Here is a 17,263-nt window from a genome sequence, read left to right on the forward strand (position 1 = left end):
TTCAGACATGTTAGTTGAGTCATATTCAACCACACGTTCTTCGTGTCCATAGGATCCCATCATCACTAGTGATGTCGGGTTGAAGGTTGAAGTGAGATTCAAACCTTTTCCCTTGAGTTCATTGTGTCCCAAGAATTGCTGATACAGAATAACCAGATGTTGAGATCTGGATCTAATGCCCTATAATGTATAAGACAACATTTTTTGTTAGTGGTGTGATCCTGACCAGAGGTGAATTCTGGATTGCACACATTATCCTATGAGATAGGGCAGTGGTGGCCATTGAGGGCGAGTGCCTCAAATTCTATAGCCATATGTTACCGTTGTGGGTAAACCATAGACAATTAATTTACAGTCAGTAAATTAAAGACCATCATGGTTGATGTTGTAATGAACTTAGCAAAATTAATGGATATTTCAAGAAATTATTTGAAACAATTAGTTTGAATCTCAAATTGCTAAACATGACACCTTGAAGATAATCTCCAAAATGGAGTAGATCTTGCAACACTAGGGAGTATAATCTGATGAAGTCAGTAGATACTCACTCGTAATGCCTTATGTCATGACTTAGAAAAATGTGTGGGAGAGCACTTTGTAAAGCAATTATAGTGTCAGAATGACAAAATATAGGCTTTAACAGTAATGGTGGTAATCTGCAAGCGGTAGATCTACGCACTACCTTGTGATCCCAAGCATCAATTTGAAGAACAACACTTAGAATTTTGCATACCAATTTTTGCTTGTATCAAGCCAAAGGCTCAATTAAGATGAACTGATTTTTATTTGCAAGAAAATAAAAATCTCAATTACAAATAAATGTATTAATCTCGACATGTAGCGAACATGGAGATACATACATTCTGAAATACCTCGTATTCAACGGAAATACACTACTATTGTAATGAATAGTAATGATGTTATAAAGTTGATGTTCAAATGAAAAACTTGAATTGTATAGACCTCAAATTGAATGAGATGATCTTGTATAAAGTTGCAAGATAATTTAGCAGGGTGAATTAACATTTTGCGAGAAAAAAAATCTCAATCGCAATGAGATTGTTTTGCGAGAGAAGAAAATTCTCAATTGCAAATCAATACTTTAAACGTACTGAATTTATCTTTTCAAGAGATAAAAATCTCAATTGCAATGAAATTGTTTTGCGAGAAAAAATATATACATTTCTTAGTCGCAAATCAATATTGTTTTGCGAGAAAATTTAATCTCAATCGTAAAACAATGTCGTTGTACCGGTAAAGAACATGTTATAGATCAAGCAAATAGCAGCCACATAATTCTGGAATTTTAAAAACTCTAGAGAAAATGGGCTAAATGATGATCTGCATGTGGCCTTAATGTTGCGAGTAGCAGATAGTTAGACCAACCTGCAATATACCGAAATATCCAGGAATTTACCATAAAATGATAACAGACACAAGTTTTAGCCTATTTAGAAAATAGGTAAATCCACAAGGGCTAAATTGCAAAACTTGCAAAGAGATAAGATTTCTATCTCTCTACTCTCAAGCGGTTTCTGCCAGGAGAAATCCTGTAACCGCCCGCCGCTGTTTTGGCTCGCCGGCCAAGGCTGCGGCTGCGGGAGCGTCGTCGTCTCCGCTGTGGGAAACTATGTCGGAGGGTGACGTTGTCGTGCCGTCAGCTGGCAGTAAGATGCCATCACCCGCGCGCCTAGGCGGCCACGCCTCCGCGAGGAGTCCGGGCAGGGGCCACGGCCATAGGCATCACCGTCCTGGGAGGAGCAGCGCCGAGGCTGCGCTGGTGGCCAGTAGCGCTGCCCTCGCGGTGTGCACCTTCGTCTCGCGCCGAGGCCGAAGGCCATGGCTGCGCCGTGGGGCGCCGCGATCCATGCGGTCCACGCCGCGTGCTGAGCGCAAGCAAGAGCAGTGGAGGGCCATGGGGTGGACCATGCTGTAGCCGAGGCCAAAGGTGCGCCCGAGAGAGCCGCGCTAGGTCGGGCAGATGCGGCCACTGCCCGGCGCGGGCGGCCACGGCTCGGTGTGGGCAGGAGCGAGCGCCCATGGCACGGGCGGACGCGGCCACGGTCCGGCGCGGGCAGGTGCGAGCACCCACGACGCGGACGGGTACGACCACGGCCTGGTAAGGGGCGTCGCGCGGGTGACAGGCGCGGCGCGGGCGGCGGCGCCGACGAGATCTTGCGCTGCTGCCTGTGCAACGCGACCGGCGAGCGGCAATGCCATAAGCCTCGGGGTACGGTCATGCGGGCAAGATCTCAAGAACCACTCCTCCTCCGCAAGAACGAGCGATGCAAGATCTTGAGGACAAAAGGTACTAACTCCTGATTGCAATTGTTAAATTGGAAAATAGACACCTTGTTTAGAATCAGGACTTTGGTCTTTGCTTGATCCTGATGTTGTAGACGGACGCTCTTGCCGAGGACGACTCCAACGTCACACCCAGCCACCGATGCAGAACTGCCGCTCGCTGGGTACCACGGACACCAGACCCGCTCGTGGGAGCAGCCTTACCATGGCTAGCGACGGGGCCGACGGCATGGCTGCAGAGGGCTGGCCAGCCTCGTCGCCTCGAACGCCGCCGGTCTATGCGGATGCAAGACAAAGGCCGCGACTTTTCTTCGGGACATCATCGCTTTGGTCTCTTCGTGTCTCCTCGTTGTGAGGCCAATGAGATCGCTCATCCGGGAGCGTGCTGATAACGTGTTTGAGATCAAAAATCTACTCTCTTCCATTGATGCTTCTGTATTATAGGTACAGGGAGGACGCCTCGTTTTGGAGAGGCGATGAACCAACGCGGCGGTTGCTGAAATACATGCAGGGATTTTTCTAATTAAGTATCTTAATTAATCTTAACACCAACCATAGCAATCCCCATGCTCCTGTGCCATCACCTCGCCCTCGCTCGTCGAAGCCTGCTCGCGCCCCGTGCCCTTCCTGCACCCGTCTTCAACCACACGCGCCTCCCTCACTCCTCGCGTCGGCTGACCCGCTGGACAAGGCTGCCCCGATCCCTCGCGCCCCCTCTCGACCAACTCCCGTGCGAGCTCGTCCCTGACCAAGCTGTAGTCCACCCCAAGCAGAGCACAACCTCGTCCCCGAGATCCTGCCCAAGGAACGATGCCACAGCTGTGTCGTCGAAGCCCCGCCGTCGGAGACCATCGGGCTGGCCTCACCGCCCCAACAGCTCCCCACAGCCATGACGCGCCTCCCGGGTTGACCCCATGACTCCGTTCCTCTCTCCTCCTTCATCCCCTAGTTCTTCTCTCCCTCAACCCCCGGTATGTTCTGTCTTCTTCAGGTAAACAGAGAGATGGCTCGCCGCCATGGGGATGAGGTCCTCCAATGGCGCCGCCAGGCCGTGCCATCACCGGGAACAGGATCCCCGCCCTAGATCCGGCCTCCCCAAGGTGTGGCATGTCCTTCCCCGTCCTCCACGCCTGCTGTTGTCACTGGAGCAGTGCCCAGCATGTCTCTGAACCCCGATATGAGCAGCTTTCTGCATATCTGAATTTTTGCTAGATCCATTCTAGCATGTTAAATTTATTAGTTCGTCCACAACTTTTCCTCGCATCAGCACTATTGCCGTGGTGGCTAGTGCCTCTGGTTTTCATCCAAGGGATTTGGGGTTCAGGTCCCAGAATTCCCTATAGTAGTTTTTCCACAGCCATGCTAGCCTTTGTTTCAGTCATGTGTGTTGGAGAGCCGTCTCAGTTAAAGTGGCTCTGCTAACTTGACACAAATTCCATCCCGGTGCTACTGGTTAGCGCTTTGGTTTGAATCCTTAAGGTCAAGGGATCAAATATCCACGGCCTCTCTTTTATTTTTACTGTGTGTATTTTTTTCTTGCTTGCATGTGGCAGTGTATCTTACAATGGTTATGTTTAGTTTTGTGTGAATGAAGTGTTCGAAAATCGAGAAGGTATCGATAAAAGATGAATACGGAGAGACAAGAGTTCAAGCTTGGGGATGAGCTATATATCTAAACTGACTAGAATGACGTTTAGTTTCATGTGAACCACTTTATTTTGTTGTTTAAAGTAGTATTTTGCTTTATTATACTAACATATCTCACAATGGTTATGTTTAATTTCATGTGAATGAAGTGTTCGAAGATCGAGGAGGTATCGATAAAACATGAATACAGAGAGACAAGAGTTCAAGCCTGGGGATGCCCAAGACACCCCAAGTAAATATTTAATGGAGGCTCAAACATCTAAGCTTGGGTATGCCCCTGAAGTCATCCCATATTTATTCATCAACAATTATCGGTATACCTCGGTTTTTATTTTGTTCACATGATATGCGTCCTCAGTGTTTTTCTTATCCTTTTATGAACCCTTCTAGTTTGAGATAGTCATTCACTGATTTATAGAATGCTTCATGCGCTTCACTTAAATCTTTTAAGTATGTCTTTGTAGAATGCTCTTTGTGCTTCACTTAAATCTTTTGAGTATGGAATGCTCTTCGTACTTCACTAAAATCTTTTGAGTATGGCCTTATAAAATGCTTCTTGTACTTCACTTATATATTTTGAGCTTTGATATTTTTTAATCTATATTAATTGTAGAATGCTCTATGAACCTCACCTGTATCTTTTAGAGTATGAATAGAATCATCACCGGAATTAAGCTTGGAATAGCATCATTGAAATAACCATGCCTAACTAAAAGGCATTAAAGAAAAGCGCTTGTTGGGAGACAATTCAACACTTACCTTTTGTTTTTATGAGTTCACATGATTAAGCTACTGTAGTAATCATGTTTTGTGTTTTTTATTTTAATAAATTGTCAAGTAAAGCCTTTGAGATGACTCACAAGATGAGTAGAATTGATGCTGAACCAAAACAGAAACTTTTGACTCCAGTACAGATTTTTTTTTTTTTTACTAGAGTGTGATGATGATCTGAAATTTTTACACGGTCCCTATACAAATTCTTATGGTTTTCCTAATGTTTCAGAATATTTAGAGACAGGAAGTATGGCTATACTACATATCTTCAAGTATGGCTATACTACATATCTTCATAGGAAGTTCTGTTTTGGAAGATTCTATTTTGCATGCATAGTTTGCTTATTTTAGTGTTTTCATAGCTTATATTCAGTAATATAAATTATGGGAATGATAGAATACAGTAGTTATCATGTGGGAATTATTATGAATCTTGTCTTGACAGTACCTAAGTGAATCATCATTATTCATTATACTAACCCATCTCACGAAGTTTCGTTAAGTTTTGTGTGATTAAAGTTTTCAAGTTTTGGCTGAGACACTGATATTAGGAGAATAAGGAGTGAAAAGAATCTAAGCTTGAGGATTCCCAAGGCACTCCCAAGGTAATATCCATGGAATACTCAAAGTTCCTAAGCTTGGGGATGCCCCGGAAGCATCCCCTCTTTCGTCTCCCAAGCTATCGGTAATCTTACTTAGAGCTATATTTTTATTCATCACATCATATGAGTTTTGCTTGAAGCGCTATTTTATTTTTTGTTTTCTATTAGGTCTTATTCATAATCTTGTTTTTCAATAAAAAGTTTCAAGAACTGCCTTTAGGATGCTTGCATTGCATGTTTAATGTGCTACACAGAAACTATTGCTGTAGTGTTTGAATTTTCGTATTTTACTGGAACGTCGAATTTTTTTAAATTTTTTACATAGTGTTTTCATATAAATTTATAGCATGTACTAAATTTCATATTTTTTCGAGTTACGAAAGTACACTGTTTTCACAAATTGCTACACACTGTTCTGTTTGGACAGATTGCTGTCATAGTTTTGTTATCTACTTATTCTATAGTTTTCATAGCCTATATTGGTAGATATAAATTGTGGAAATGATAGTATACAATATCTAATGTTTGAAAATTATTATGCAAATTGTCTTGGCAGTACATAAGGAGTTGATTTATTTTTATTTGAACTAACGTATCTCATGAGTTCTTTTCGAGTTTTGTGTGGATGAAGTTTTTGCGAATAGGTGAAACCATGACATGAGAGGATTGGACGAGATACAAAAGCTCAACGTTAGGGATGCACAAGGCACTCCAAGTAAATATTTCAAGAAGTCTCAAGCATCTAAGCTTGGGGATGCTTCACATCCCACCTCTCTTCATCAATAATTATCGGTTAGCCTATGTTGAGCCTAAAGTTTTATTCGTTCACATGATGCGTGCTATTCTTGGAGTGCCACTTTTATTTTATTTTGTTGTTCGAATAAAATTAAAGGATCTAAATTTTTGAATAAGAGAGAGAGTCCTCACATGGCTATTTAACAAATTTACTACGCACTGATCTTCACTTATATCTTTTTGGAGTAGTTTGTTATTCACTCTCGTGCTTCACTTATATCCTATGAGTAAATGGTTGATCGAATTGAATATCATAAATCTGAAATTAAATATGCTTCATATACTTATTCCATGGGGAGTAATGACTTCACACATAATAAGTATAGGTGGTAAAATTTATTGAAAGTTAGCAAACACCGCTTTGGTCACTTGAACAATTAATGAAAGAATATTGAAGCAAGAGAGATTCCACATCTAAATATACTACCTTGGACATCTTCTATGGTTGTGAGCTCATTAATTATTTTCAAACTCGATAAAATTAGTTAAAATTGGACAAGGAAGACAACTTAATGAGTTATGTTTGGGTATATTTGTATAGAATTTATTTGATAGGGATTCTTCAACATGTGGTGCCTGCTTCCACCTCATACTAGCCAAAAAATCCGCACCAAGAGGAAATACTACTTGTGCATCGAAACACCCTTAAACCAGTTTTGCCATGAGAGTCCACTATACCTACCTATGGATTGGGTAAGATCCTTCAAGTAAGTTGTCATCGGTGCAAAAAGCAATTAAAATTGCTCCTAAATATGTATGATCTTTTATTGTAAGGGAAAATAAGTGTTGTACAAACTTGTGATGGTAAAGAAATAAAAGCGACGCACTGCATAATAAATTTTGCTATCCCAAAGGGCAATACAACGTGACGTTCCTTTGCATTAAGGGTTTGTACATCCAAAAACAAAAAGCGCATGACAACCTCTGCTTCCCTTTGCGAATGGCCTATCTTTTACTTTCTAGTACCTACCTTTATGCAAGAGTCATGGTGATCTTCACCACTTCCTATATTTCACATTTTTCTCTTGGCAAGTGTCGTGTGTTGGGAAATGATCTAGACATATATGTATCCACACAAATATATTTGATCATGAATTATTATTGTTGACAATTATCTATATGATAAATAAGTTGGGAGGCGAAACATTAAGCCCTATCTTTCTCTGTGTTCGATGGATGCTATTTGTTTTAAAAATATGCTTTGAGTGGCAACAATTATGGAAGACTATATCATAGTTGAGTATGTGGAATTTTCTAAATCAAAACTCTTACATAGACCCTTCCTGAAAATAAGATGAATTGCAATTGTTCGATGACTAGGAATATTGTTTGTTAGTTTTCAAGAAACTTTCTGGTCTATACTTTAACATGTGAATAGCTTGTTACTTGATCATGAGAAGTTTTATGAGATGAGCTACTGTTTATAGTTTATATTAATGCTAGAAAAAGTGATTGGAATTATCATTCATCAAACTTGTGCGCTAGAGCTTGGGGATGCTGATACGTCTCCAACGTATCTATAATTTCTGAAGTATTCATGCATGTTTACAATAATTCTATATGGTTTTGATATGATTTTATTAGAACTAACCCGGGCTGACGTTGTTTTCGGCAGAACTATCGTGGTGTTGTTTTTATGCAGAAATAAAAGTTCTTAGAATGGGATGAAAATTTACAGAGAATATTTTTGGAAAATATAAAAAATAAAAAATATTGGAGCAAATAGTTGGATGAGGAAGTTACCGAGGAGGCCACAAGCCTGGGAGTGCACCCCTGGCTTGTGGGCCCTTCGAGCACCCCCATGACTTGATTTTGATGCCAAGTACTCCTATAAATCTAGAAACCTCCGAAAAGAAACCTAGATCGGAAGTTTCGTCGCCGCAAGTCTCTGTAGCCATGAAAGATCAATCTTGGCCCTCTCCGGTACCCTGCCGAAGGGGGTCACCATCACCGGAGACCATTGAGGAGGAATATGGAGGGTCCATCATCACCATGGAGGCCAAATACTAGAGGGAGAACCTCTCCCCACCTTGGGGGAGGCCATGGAGGCGGAAGCACAAGGGGGAGACCCACTCCCCCTCTCTCCTGGTGGTGCCGGAGTGCCACCGGGAGAACCATCGCCGCGGTGATCATCTTCATGAACATCACCTTCTTCATCACAATCCTCATCTTCTTTTAATGGTCCACTCTCTCGCACCCCGTTGTAATCCCCTGCTTGAACATGGTGCTTTATTCCATATATTATGATCCAATGATGTGTTGCCATCCTATGATGTTTTGAGTAGATTTCTTTTGCCCTTTGGGATGATTAATGATCGAGATTGGTTTGAGTTGTATGTTTATTTTGGTGTTGTCATACGGTGCCTTCCGTGCCGCGCAGACGTGAAGGATTCCCATTGTAGGGTGTTGCAATACGTTCATGATTCTCTTATAGTGGGTTGCTTGAGTGACGGAAGCATAAACCCGAGTAAGGGGTTTGTGGGTTGCTTGAGTGACGGAAGCATAAACCCGAGTAAGGGGTTTGTTGCGTATGGGATAAAGGGGACTTGATGCTTTAATGCTAAGGTTGGGTTTTACCTTAATGATCTTTAGTAGTTGCGGATGCTTGCTAGAGTTCCAATCATAAGTGCATATAATCCAAGTAGAGAAAGTATGTTAGATTATGCCTCTCCCTCATATAAATTTGCTATAATGATTACCAATCTTGTTAACAATTGCCTAGGACAATTCTGCACACCGACCCATCATTATTACACACTCGTTGTTTGTAATATATTTTAGTATATTCTAACTTTATGATAAGAGCACCTATTTACATATTTTAGTTCTTCGATGTCATGCAAAGATATTCTTTTCATACCCACAACATAGTTTTATTTCTCGTTCCTAGTTGGAAGCAAACATTAAGCGTACGTAGAGTTGTACCGGTGGCAAATAGGACTTGAGAGAATATTGATCTTACCTTTATCTCCTTGGGGGTTCGACACCCCACACTTATCACTTCCACCTTTGGAAATTGCTACAATAATTCCTTGTACTTGGGGATTATCACACGCCTCCCGGTTCGACCCCATGCCCCCGCTCCTATCTCCTCCTTCCTCCCCTAGTTCTTCTCTCCCTCAACCCCCGGTCTATTCTATTTTATTCAGGTAAACAGAGAGATGGCTTGCTGCCATGGGGATGAGCTCCTCCAATGGCGCCGCCACACCCTGCCATCACCGGGAACGGGATCCCCGCCCCTGGATCCGGCCTCCCCAAGGTCTGCTGTGTCCTTCCCTGGCCTTCACGCTTGCCTTCATCACCGGAGCAGTGCCGAGCCTGCACGTATGTGAACCCCGATGTGAGAAGCTTTCTGCATATTTTAAGTTTTGCTAGATCCATTCTAGCATGTTCAGTTTATTAGCTCGGCCACAACTTTTTCTCACATCAGAACTAGTAGCCGAGGTGTCTAGCGTATCTGGTTTGCATCCAGGTGATCTGGGGTTCGAATCCCAGAATTCCCTATATTGGTTTTTGCACAGCCAGACCGACCTTTGTTTCTGTCATGTGCGTTGGAGAGCTGGCTTAGTTAAAGTGGCTCTGCCAACTTGACACAAATTCCATCCCGGTGCTACTAGCTAGCGCTTTGGTTTGAATCCTGGAGGGCAAGGAATCAAATCCCCAAGGCCTCTCTTTTATTTTTACCCTGTGTATTTTTTTCTTGCTTGCATATGACATGCATGCAAATGATTTGTGTTGCACGTATCTTGTAGACCGTAGCTCCACTGAAGATGAGCTATATATGTAAACCGACTAGAATGACGTGCTTATTTTGTAAATCCCCACTTTATTTTGCTGTTTAAGAAACATAAAATATGTTTAGAACACATCTGGACAAATTTCGAAGTTAACTTGTGGGATCATTTCGGAAATGCTATATGTCATTTTCAACCTCATTTAAAATGCCTAGATCGGTAATTTATTTGTGCTTCACCTCTTGCCATGTTCACACAACATTTAATATTGCCGTGTACCTAAACGGGAGTAAACTAAATAATTTGTATGTGGAGTTTCGTCAAGATGCAACTCGTGGCATATGGAGCTTCACTTAATGTGTAGTGTTTGATGTTGTGAATTGCCATGCCATGCCTTGCATAATTGAAACCGATCATGCATCATATGAGGTTGTGCTTCGTATCGTGCATTTGTTGTGGTGATATCGTGTGTTAATTCTTGTTTACGGTTTGTTTATTCTTGATAGAGTTCCGAAACGCTTCGGAGTGTGAGGATCTGTTCGACTACATTGGTTCGTTTGCATCACGGATTCATTCTTCTTCCGTGCAGGATCTCAGGAAAGATGATCATTTCCCTAGATACCATTACTATCATTGCCATGCTAGTTGTTTCGTTTCTGCCGCTATGTTTCGCTGCCTACCACCTTTTGAATTTCAGCCTCTCAACATTGCCATGAAAACCTTTAACCTTTCTACAACCTAGCAAACCACTGTTTGGCTATGTTACTGCTTGCTCAGTCTTAGATAGCATTGCTAGTTGCAGGTGCAGTTGTTTTCCATGTGCTAACATGGGTTCCCTGTTATATCACCATATTATTGCTACTTAATTTAATGCACCTATATACTTCGTAAAAGGTGGAAGGCTTGGCCTTATAACCAGGTGTTTTGTTCCACCTTTGCAGCCTTAGTTTCGGGTACCGGTGTTATGTTCCATAAATGAGCGCTCCTAACATGCTTGGGGTTGTTATGGGGACCCCCTAGATTTCTCGTTTTGGGATAAAACTCGTCTGGCAAGGGCCAACATTGGTACTATATTTTCGTAACATAATAATATTGAACACCGTTAAAAGCATAGGGCGTCATGAACCCGAGGAGTAATTCAACATAACAGAGGTGGGCCAGTGCTGCTGGTGCTAGTCCAAAACAGAGCACCGTGCGAGGCCAACCCGGGGCAAATTGGGATATGTCTATCACGCCACCGTACGCTTTGCTTTTCCATCGTGTCCTGAGAACGAGATACGCGGCTCCTATCGGGATCGTCGACACGCCGGGCGGCCTTGCTGGACTTGTCTTACCATTCTCGAGTGTATCGTGCGTGGGATTCCGAGGATACTTTGGGCTTTTTCGAGGTTGAGGTTTTCCAATAGGAACCTGAGGAGATCGCGGGTTTTCCCTGATTGAGGTCATTCCGGTGCAGTCTGTGGTAGTTTGTGATGGACTAGTTGGAGCACCCCTCCAGGGTTAAATCTTTTGGAAAGCCGTGCCCACGGTTATGTGGGAACTTGGAAACTCTGTTTAACATTCGATTCTAGATTACTTGAAGTAAACTTAATTAAAACTTGCCAACTATGTGCGTAACCATGTCTGTCACTTCTCGTGAGTTCTGTATCTAGAAGAGGACATGGTGGGATTACGTTTGACCTAAGTAGGTGTTCAAGATCATTAATTTGATCATTATTAATTCATGTCCAATTATGCGTAGATCATCCCCCTCTTATTCTTGTACCCGTAAGTTAGCCACCTCAAATAAATGCTTAGTCGCTTGCTGCAGCCTCACCACTTAACCATATCTCACCCATTAAGCTTTGCTAGTCTTGATACCTTTCGAAATGAGATTGTTGAGTCCTTGTGGCTCACAGATTACTACAACACCAGTTGCAGGTAGAGTTAAAGAGTTACTTTGACATGAGCGCGATATTTTTCTATTTGGAGTTTCCTTCTTCTTCTTCTTCTCTGATCTAGGATGGGTTCTAGGCTGGCAGCCTGGGATGGCAAGGATGGTCGTTGATCTTTTATCATTTTTTTTTTCGTTCGTAGACGGACCCTGCTCTTCTACATGATGAATGTATATTACTGTATTGATGTGATCTTGACGTAGCTTGTGGCGAGTGTAAGCCAATTCCATATACTCATCTCTTCAATACATGTACTTGTAACGATATCCATTCTTGTAAAACAACCAGATGCGCTTCTATCCCTGTCGAGGCCCTCGTGCCAAAATATGGATAGGATCACATCTTGAGCGTTACATCTAGTTTTGTGATCTATCTATCTATCTATTAATTGAGTGAGAATTATATAATAAAGTTTAGTTTGACTTTGTCTTATTTACTTTCTGCAATCAGAATAAAGGAAAATAATTAAAAACATCATATGCTAATCTTATAGTAAGTAGTGACACCACATAAGGAGAAATATAAGTAGTAAAATTTGTTGAAGATTGACAACACACGAAATAATTAATTAGAGAAGAGATTATTTACATGCAAATACACTATCCTTCACATCTTTTATGATTGTGTGCTCCCACTAATTGTACTATGCCAAAACTGTTGACATTGGACAAGGAAGATAATGTAATGATTTAAGTTTTTTCACATTCATATAGAATTTATATTGTTATAGATCCTTTAACATGTGGTGCTTGCCCAATATCTTTGCTAGCGAAAACTCCACACTAAGTAGAGATACTACTTGTGCATCCAAAACCTTAAACCCAAATCCACGTTTTAAGAGTACACCATACCTACCTTTGGATTGAGTAAGATCCTTCAAGTAAGTTGTCATTGGTGCACAAAGCACTAAAAATTGTTTCTAAACATGTTTGATCATTTAGTGTAAGGTAAATTAAGCATTGTACAAACTTGTGATGGCGATAATAAAAGCAACAAACCACATAATAAAGGTTGCTATCACAAGGGGCAATATAACGTAACATTCCTTTGCACTAAGAGGTTTGACATACAACTAAAAAAGCGCATGACAACCTCTGCTTTCCTCCGCGAAGTGCCTATCTTTTACTTTTATGCAAGAGTCAAACCATCCTTCTCCATTCCTTTTTATTTTCTCCTATGCAAGCATCACGTGGTGGGGAAAGATATAAGCATTTATATCGAGTTGAATGTGAATGGACATGATTTATTATTGTTGTTGACATCACCCTTGAGGTGAATACGGTTGGAGGAGACACTTTATGCCCCTATCTTTCTATGGGTTCGGTTGAAACCTGTTGTTCATATGTGTGTGATGAGTGTTAGCAATCATACAAAACTAAATGATGGTTGAGTATGTAGACTTGCTTAAAAGCTCCGATATGTGACTCTTCCTTAAAATATGATGAATTGTGTTGCAAAGTTGACTGAAAACCTAGTTTGTTAGTTTTCAATACAATTTATGCTTCATACTTCAATGATGTGATGAATTTTTACTTGTTTGTGATGAAGTATTTTATGAAATTTATTTGCTGCTATAATAATGAGCATGATTCTGCTATGTCCGTATTTTGTTTTTATTGACAACTCTCTCTCAAAGCATGTGGTCATAATTTTCATTATCGGCTTTCCCTTTACGACAAGCATGGTCGAAGATTGGGGGAATAGATATGTCCATTTTGCATCATGTTTTGTTACAATTATTTTAGTGTTTTGTATGCATTATACCACTTGGTGGAGTAATTCTGATGCATTTTGTTTCGTAATATGCAAGGTTTACATCAAGAGGGAGAATGCCGACACATGGAATTCTAGACCAGAAAAACTACGTCAAAGATACATATTCTCCACATCTCCAAATAGGCTAAATCTTCACGGAGATTTATTGTGGAATAAACAAAAAATACTGGCGGAAAGAAGTACCAGAGGGGCGCTACCAGTTTCCCACTAGGCACCAGGCGCGCCAGACCCCCGTGGCGCGGCCTGGTGGGTAGTGGGCCCCTGGCCCATCTCTGGCAACCATCTTCTGGTGAAAATTCTCTTTTGAGCTGAAAAAACCAGGACAGGAATTTCGGGATGAAGCGCCGCCGTCTCGAGGGAGAACCTCGGCATGAGCACTTTTGCCCTCCCGTGGAGCAATTCCGCTAGAGGAACTTCCCTCCCTAAGGGGGAAATCAAAGCCATCGTCATCACCAACAACCCTCTCATCTTGGGAAGGCCATTGTTCATCAACATATTCATCAACACCATCTCCTCTCAAAATCCTAGTTCATCTCTTGTGCTCAATCTTATACCGGAACCTTAAATTGGTACCTGGGTGTGACTAGTAGTGTTGGTTACATCTTGTAGTTGATGCTTCCTGGTTTATTTGGTGGAAGATCATATGTTCAGATCTAATATTCTATTTAATACCCCTGTGATCATGAGCATTTTTATCACTTGTGAGTAGTTACTTTTATTCTTGAGGCCACGGGATAAGTCTTGTTGCAAGTAGTCATGTGAAGTTGATATTCGTTCGATATTTTGATAATGTGAATGTTATGATTCCCTTAGTGGTGTTATGTGAATGTCGACTACATAACACTTCTCCATCTTTGGGCATAAGGGAATGCATTGTGGAGTAGTAATTAGATGGTGGGTTGCGAGAGTGACAGAAACTTAAACCCCGCTTTATGCACTATTTCATACGGAGCTAATTTGGAGCCGTAAGTTTAATGCTATGGTTAGAATTTATTCTTAGTACTTTTCTCATAGTTGCGAATGCTTGCGGTAGGGTTAATCATAAGTGGGAGGCTTGTTCAAGTAAGAACAGCAGCCAAGCATCGGTTGATACGTCCCAAACGTATCTATAGTTTCTACTTGTTCCATGATCTTTTGGGTGACATTGTTATATGTTTTGCTAAACTTTTATATCTTTTTACACATATTTGGACTAACCTACTAACTCAGTGCACCTAGTGCTAGTTTCTGTCTGCTGATGTCTTTTTTGCAGGGGCTTTTACCCAAATTTCCAAAGCCCCAAAAATCTTGAGGAAAATATATAAAAATCAGCGTGACGAAAGCGTCCAGATCACCAAAGATGGGCCGGAGGGGAGCCAGGGGCTGCCCAGGCGGCCTGGCCTCTAGCCGCGCCACAGGCTGCCGTGGTGGGCCCCACCTCCTCTAACACCCTTCTTTGGCCTATATTTACCCCTCGGATCGGAAACCCTTCCATCATATCCAGAATCGCGAATTTCTCCATCGTTTTTGTTAGAGCATATATCTCCATATGTGGTTTTGGTAATTGATGACAATTCCTATGGGCTAATGGTTGCCTTAAGTTATATTTATAGGATTTTTCCATAGGCACTTCTTGAAGTCCATCTGTTGGGTTCAAGGAGTTTATATGATGACCAAGATGGTATTCAAGGTATTATCCAAAGAATGGTCATAGAGACACAAGGTTGATCAAGATCTTAGACAAAGAGTAAATCAAGATGATCAACACACAAAGCGTACAAGATGTACCGAGAGGGATCAAGTGATCCCATGGTATGGTAAGCATTGTCCATTACGTGTTTGTGTACTAACCCATGGTCTTTGTGAGACTCCTATGTGGGGGTTAGGTGTGCTTCCATTGGGCTTGCGTCAAAAGGAAGATCTCATACAACCCATGAAGGATGACGTCAAGTGGTGATCGTCATCAAGATTGTGGTGTGCAAGTTCAAGCGGATCAGCACGAATATATCATTGAAACTATTGTCAATGATCATGTGCTGACAAGGACAACCTCATGTGATAACAAGGACAAGATCAAGATAAGCATTCCTGAGCACTACATGCTTGATTCTTGTGGATGTTCACATGGTGGACATGACAAGATCAAGATAAGCATTCTTGGGAACTTCATGCTTGATTCTTGTGGATGTTCACATGGTGGAAAATTGAAGATGAATACATAAGCTAGGCTTTCCGCATTGTGTATGGGAAAGCTAATTGAAGACTTCATCATTTCTTGCTTTCAACTTGTGCCAAGAAGGAACAACAACATCAAGCTCAAGTGAAAGGGCTAACTCAAAGGTATCAGTTCCTTTGACGTTAGTTGTGCGGAGTGATGATCAGCGAATAAAAGTATACACTCAAGTATGGATCATCAGTACTCTTTTATGATTCTTGAGTCCTTAGGGATCCCGCACTATTAAGAGGGGATCACAGGTTTTGCGATGAACTTGCTCAAACTACATCTTCACTTTCTGTTCAGACCACATCTCCACTGCTCTGTTATCTGAAAACAGAACCAGTGCCTCGGACATGCGGCCTCCTACGGACGTCCGAGGGCCGGACGACCGACAACTTCAGAAATCTGGAATCCTATACCAGAGAAATCAGAGCCATATAACTCGGACTTCCGGCTCTCTCCGGACGTCCGAGGCCCGGATAGCCGACCAGCTTCGGAATTCCGGAACTATGCACCAGAGAAACTTGAGCCATATAACTCGGACTTCCGGCTCCCTCCGGACGTCTGAGGGCCGGTGAAGGCTCGGACGACCGACAGGCTTCGGAAATCTGGTGCCCTGCACCAGAAGAACATGTGCTCTATAACTCGGATTTCCGGCTCCCTCCGGACGTCCGAGCGCCGGACGTCCGGCACCCGTCGGAAATCCGGAACCTACCACCAGTAGAACTTGTGCTGTATAACACGGACTTCCGGGCCACTCCGGACGTTCGTATGCTGATGAATTCAAATATGTTCTGGCACACCTACAGGCCTCGGACGACCGACCCATGTCGGACGTCCGGCCGCTGATGAATTCAGAAGAGTTCCAGTCATGCCTACAGGTCTCGGACGACCGACCCCTGTCGGACGTCCGGACCCTCACGGACGCCCGGACTTCCGACAATTGTCGGACGTCCGGACCCTGTGTGACTTAAAGTGTCCCCAACGGCTCTTTTTCTCTCCACACTATAAATACCCCCCTCCCACTTCGTGAGAGGGTTGCCCAACACAGCCTTATCCTCATAAGAACACATTTCCACCTCACACACATTTGCTCACTCCAAATCTTAGATCCCAAGAGCATTTGTGAGCCCCTTTGAGAGTTGTTCCAATCAAAAGATAGATCTTCTCCCTCTCCTTCTCTCAACCCAAGCTATTTGTGATTTGAGCAAGTTTTGAGCATTCCCCGTGATCTTATTACTCTTGGAGGTTGGAGACTCCTAGGCGGTAGGAGTTCTTCGGAGAGGAATCAATTCGTGTGATTTCCCCCGGAAAAGTTTGTGAGGGTTTGGAAGCCACCTCAAAGGCTTACCACTAGTGGTTGAGAAACGCCTTCGTGGTGTTATATCAAAGGGAGAATAGGGTGAGCCTTCGTGGCATTGGTGTGCCTTCGTGGTAACATCCACCTCTCTAACGGTGACTAGCTTTCCTCCAAGGAAGTGAACATCGGGATACATCTTC

The 17,263-nt window shown here is 42.5% G+C and overlaps 1 protein-coding gene and 1 long non-coding RNA gene across 2 annotated transcripts; both read left to right on the plus strand.

The window, feature by feature from the left end:
• Positions 1-1,219: 1,219 nt before the first annotated feature.
• On the plus strand, positions 1,220-2,827 carry LOC123398131. Its single transcript, XM_045092641.1, has one exon. It carries the CDS (start codon positions 1,982-1,984, stop codon positions 2,297-2,299), a length of 318 nt encoding a protein of 105 aa, XP_044948576.1. The 5' UTR covers positions 1,220-1,981; the 3' UTR covers positions 2,300-2,827.
• A 1,055-nt stretch (positions 2,828-3,882) lies between these two features.
• Positions 3,883-4,130, plus strand: LOC123398132. Its single transcript, XR_006610079.1, has 2 exons — positions 3,883-3,995; positions 4,101-4,130. It is a non-coding gene; the product is annotated as an uncharacterized LOC123398132 (long non-coding RNA).
• The last annotated feature ends 13,133 nt before the right edge of the window (positions 4,131-17,263 follow it).

This window comes from Hordeum vulgare, chromosome 5H (assembly GCF_904849725.1).
Source record: "Hordeum vulgare subsp. vulgare chromosome 5H, MorexV3_pseudomolecules_assembly, whole genome shotgun sequence".
Classification (NCBI taxonomy): domain Eukaryota; kingdom Viridiplantae; phylum Streptophyta; class Magnoliopsida; order Poales; family Poaceae; genus Hordeum; species Hordeum vulgare.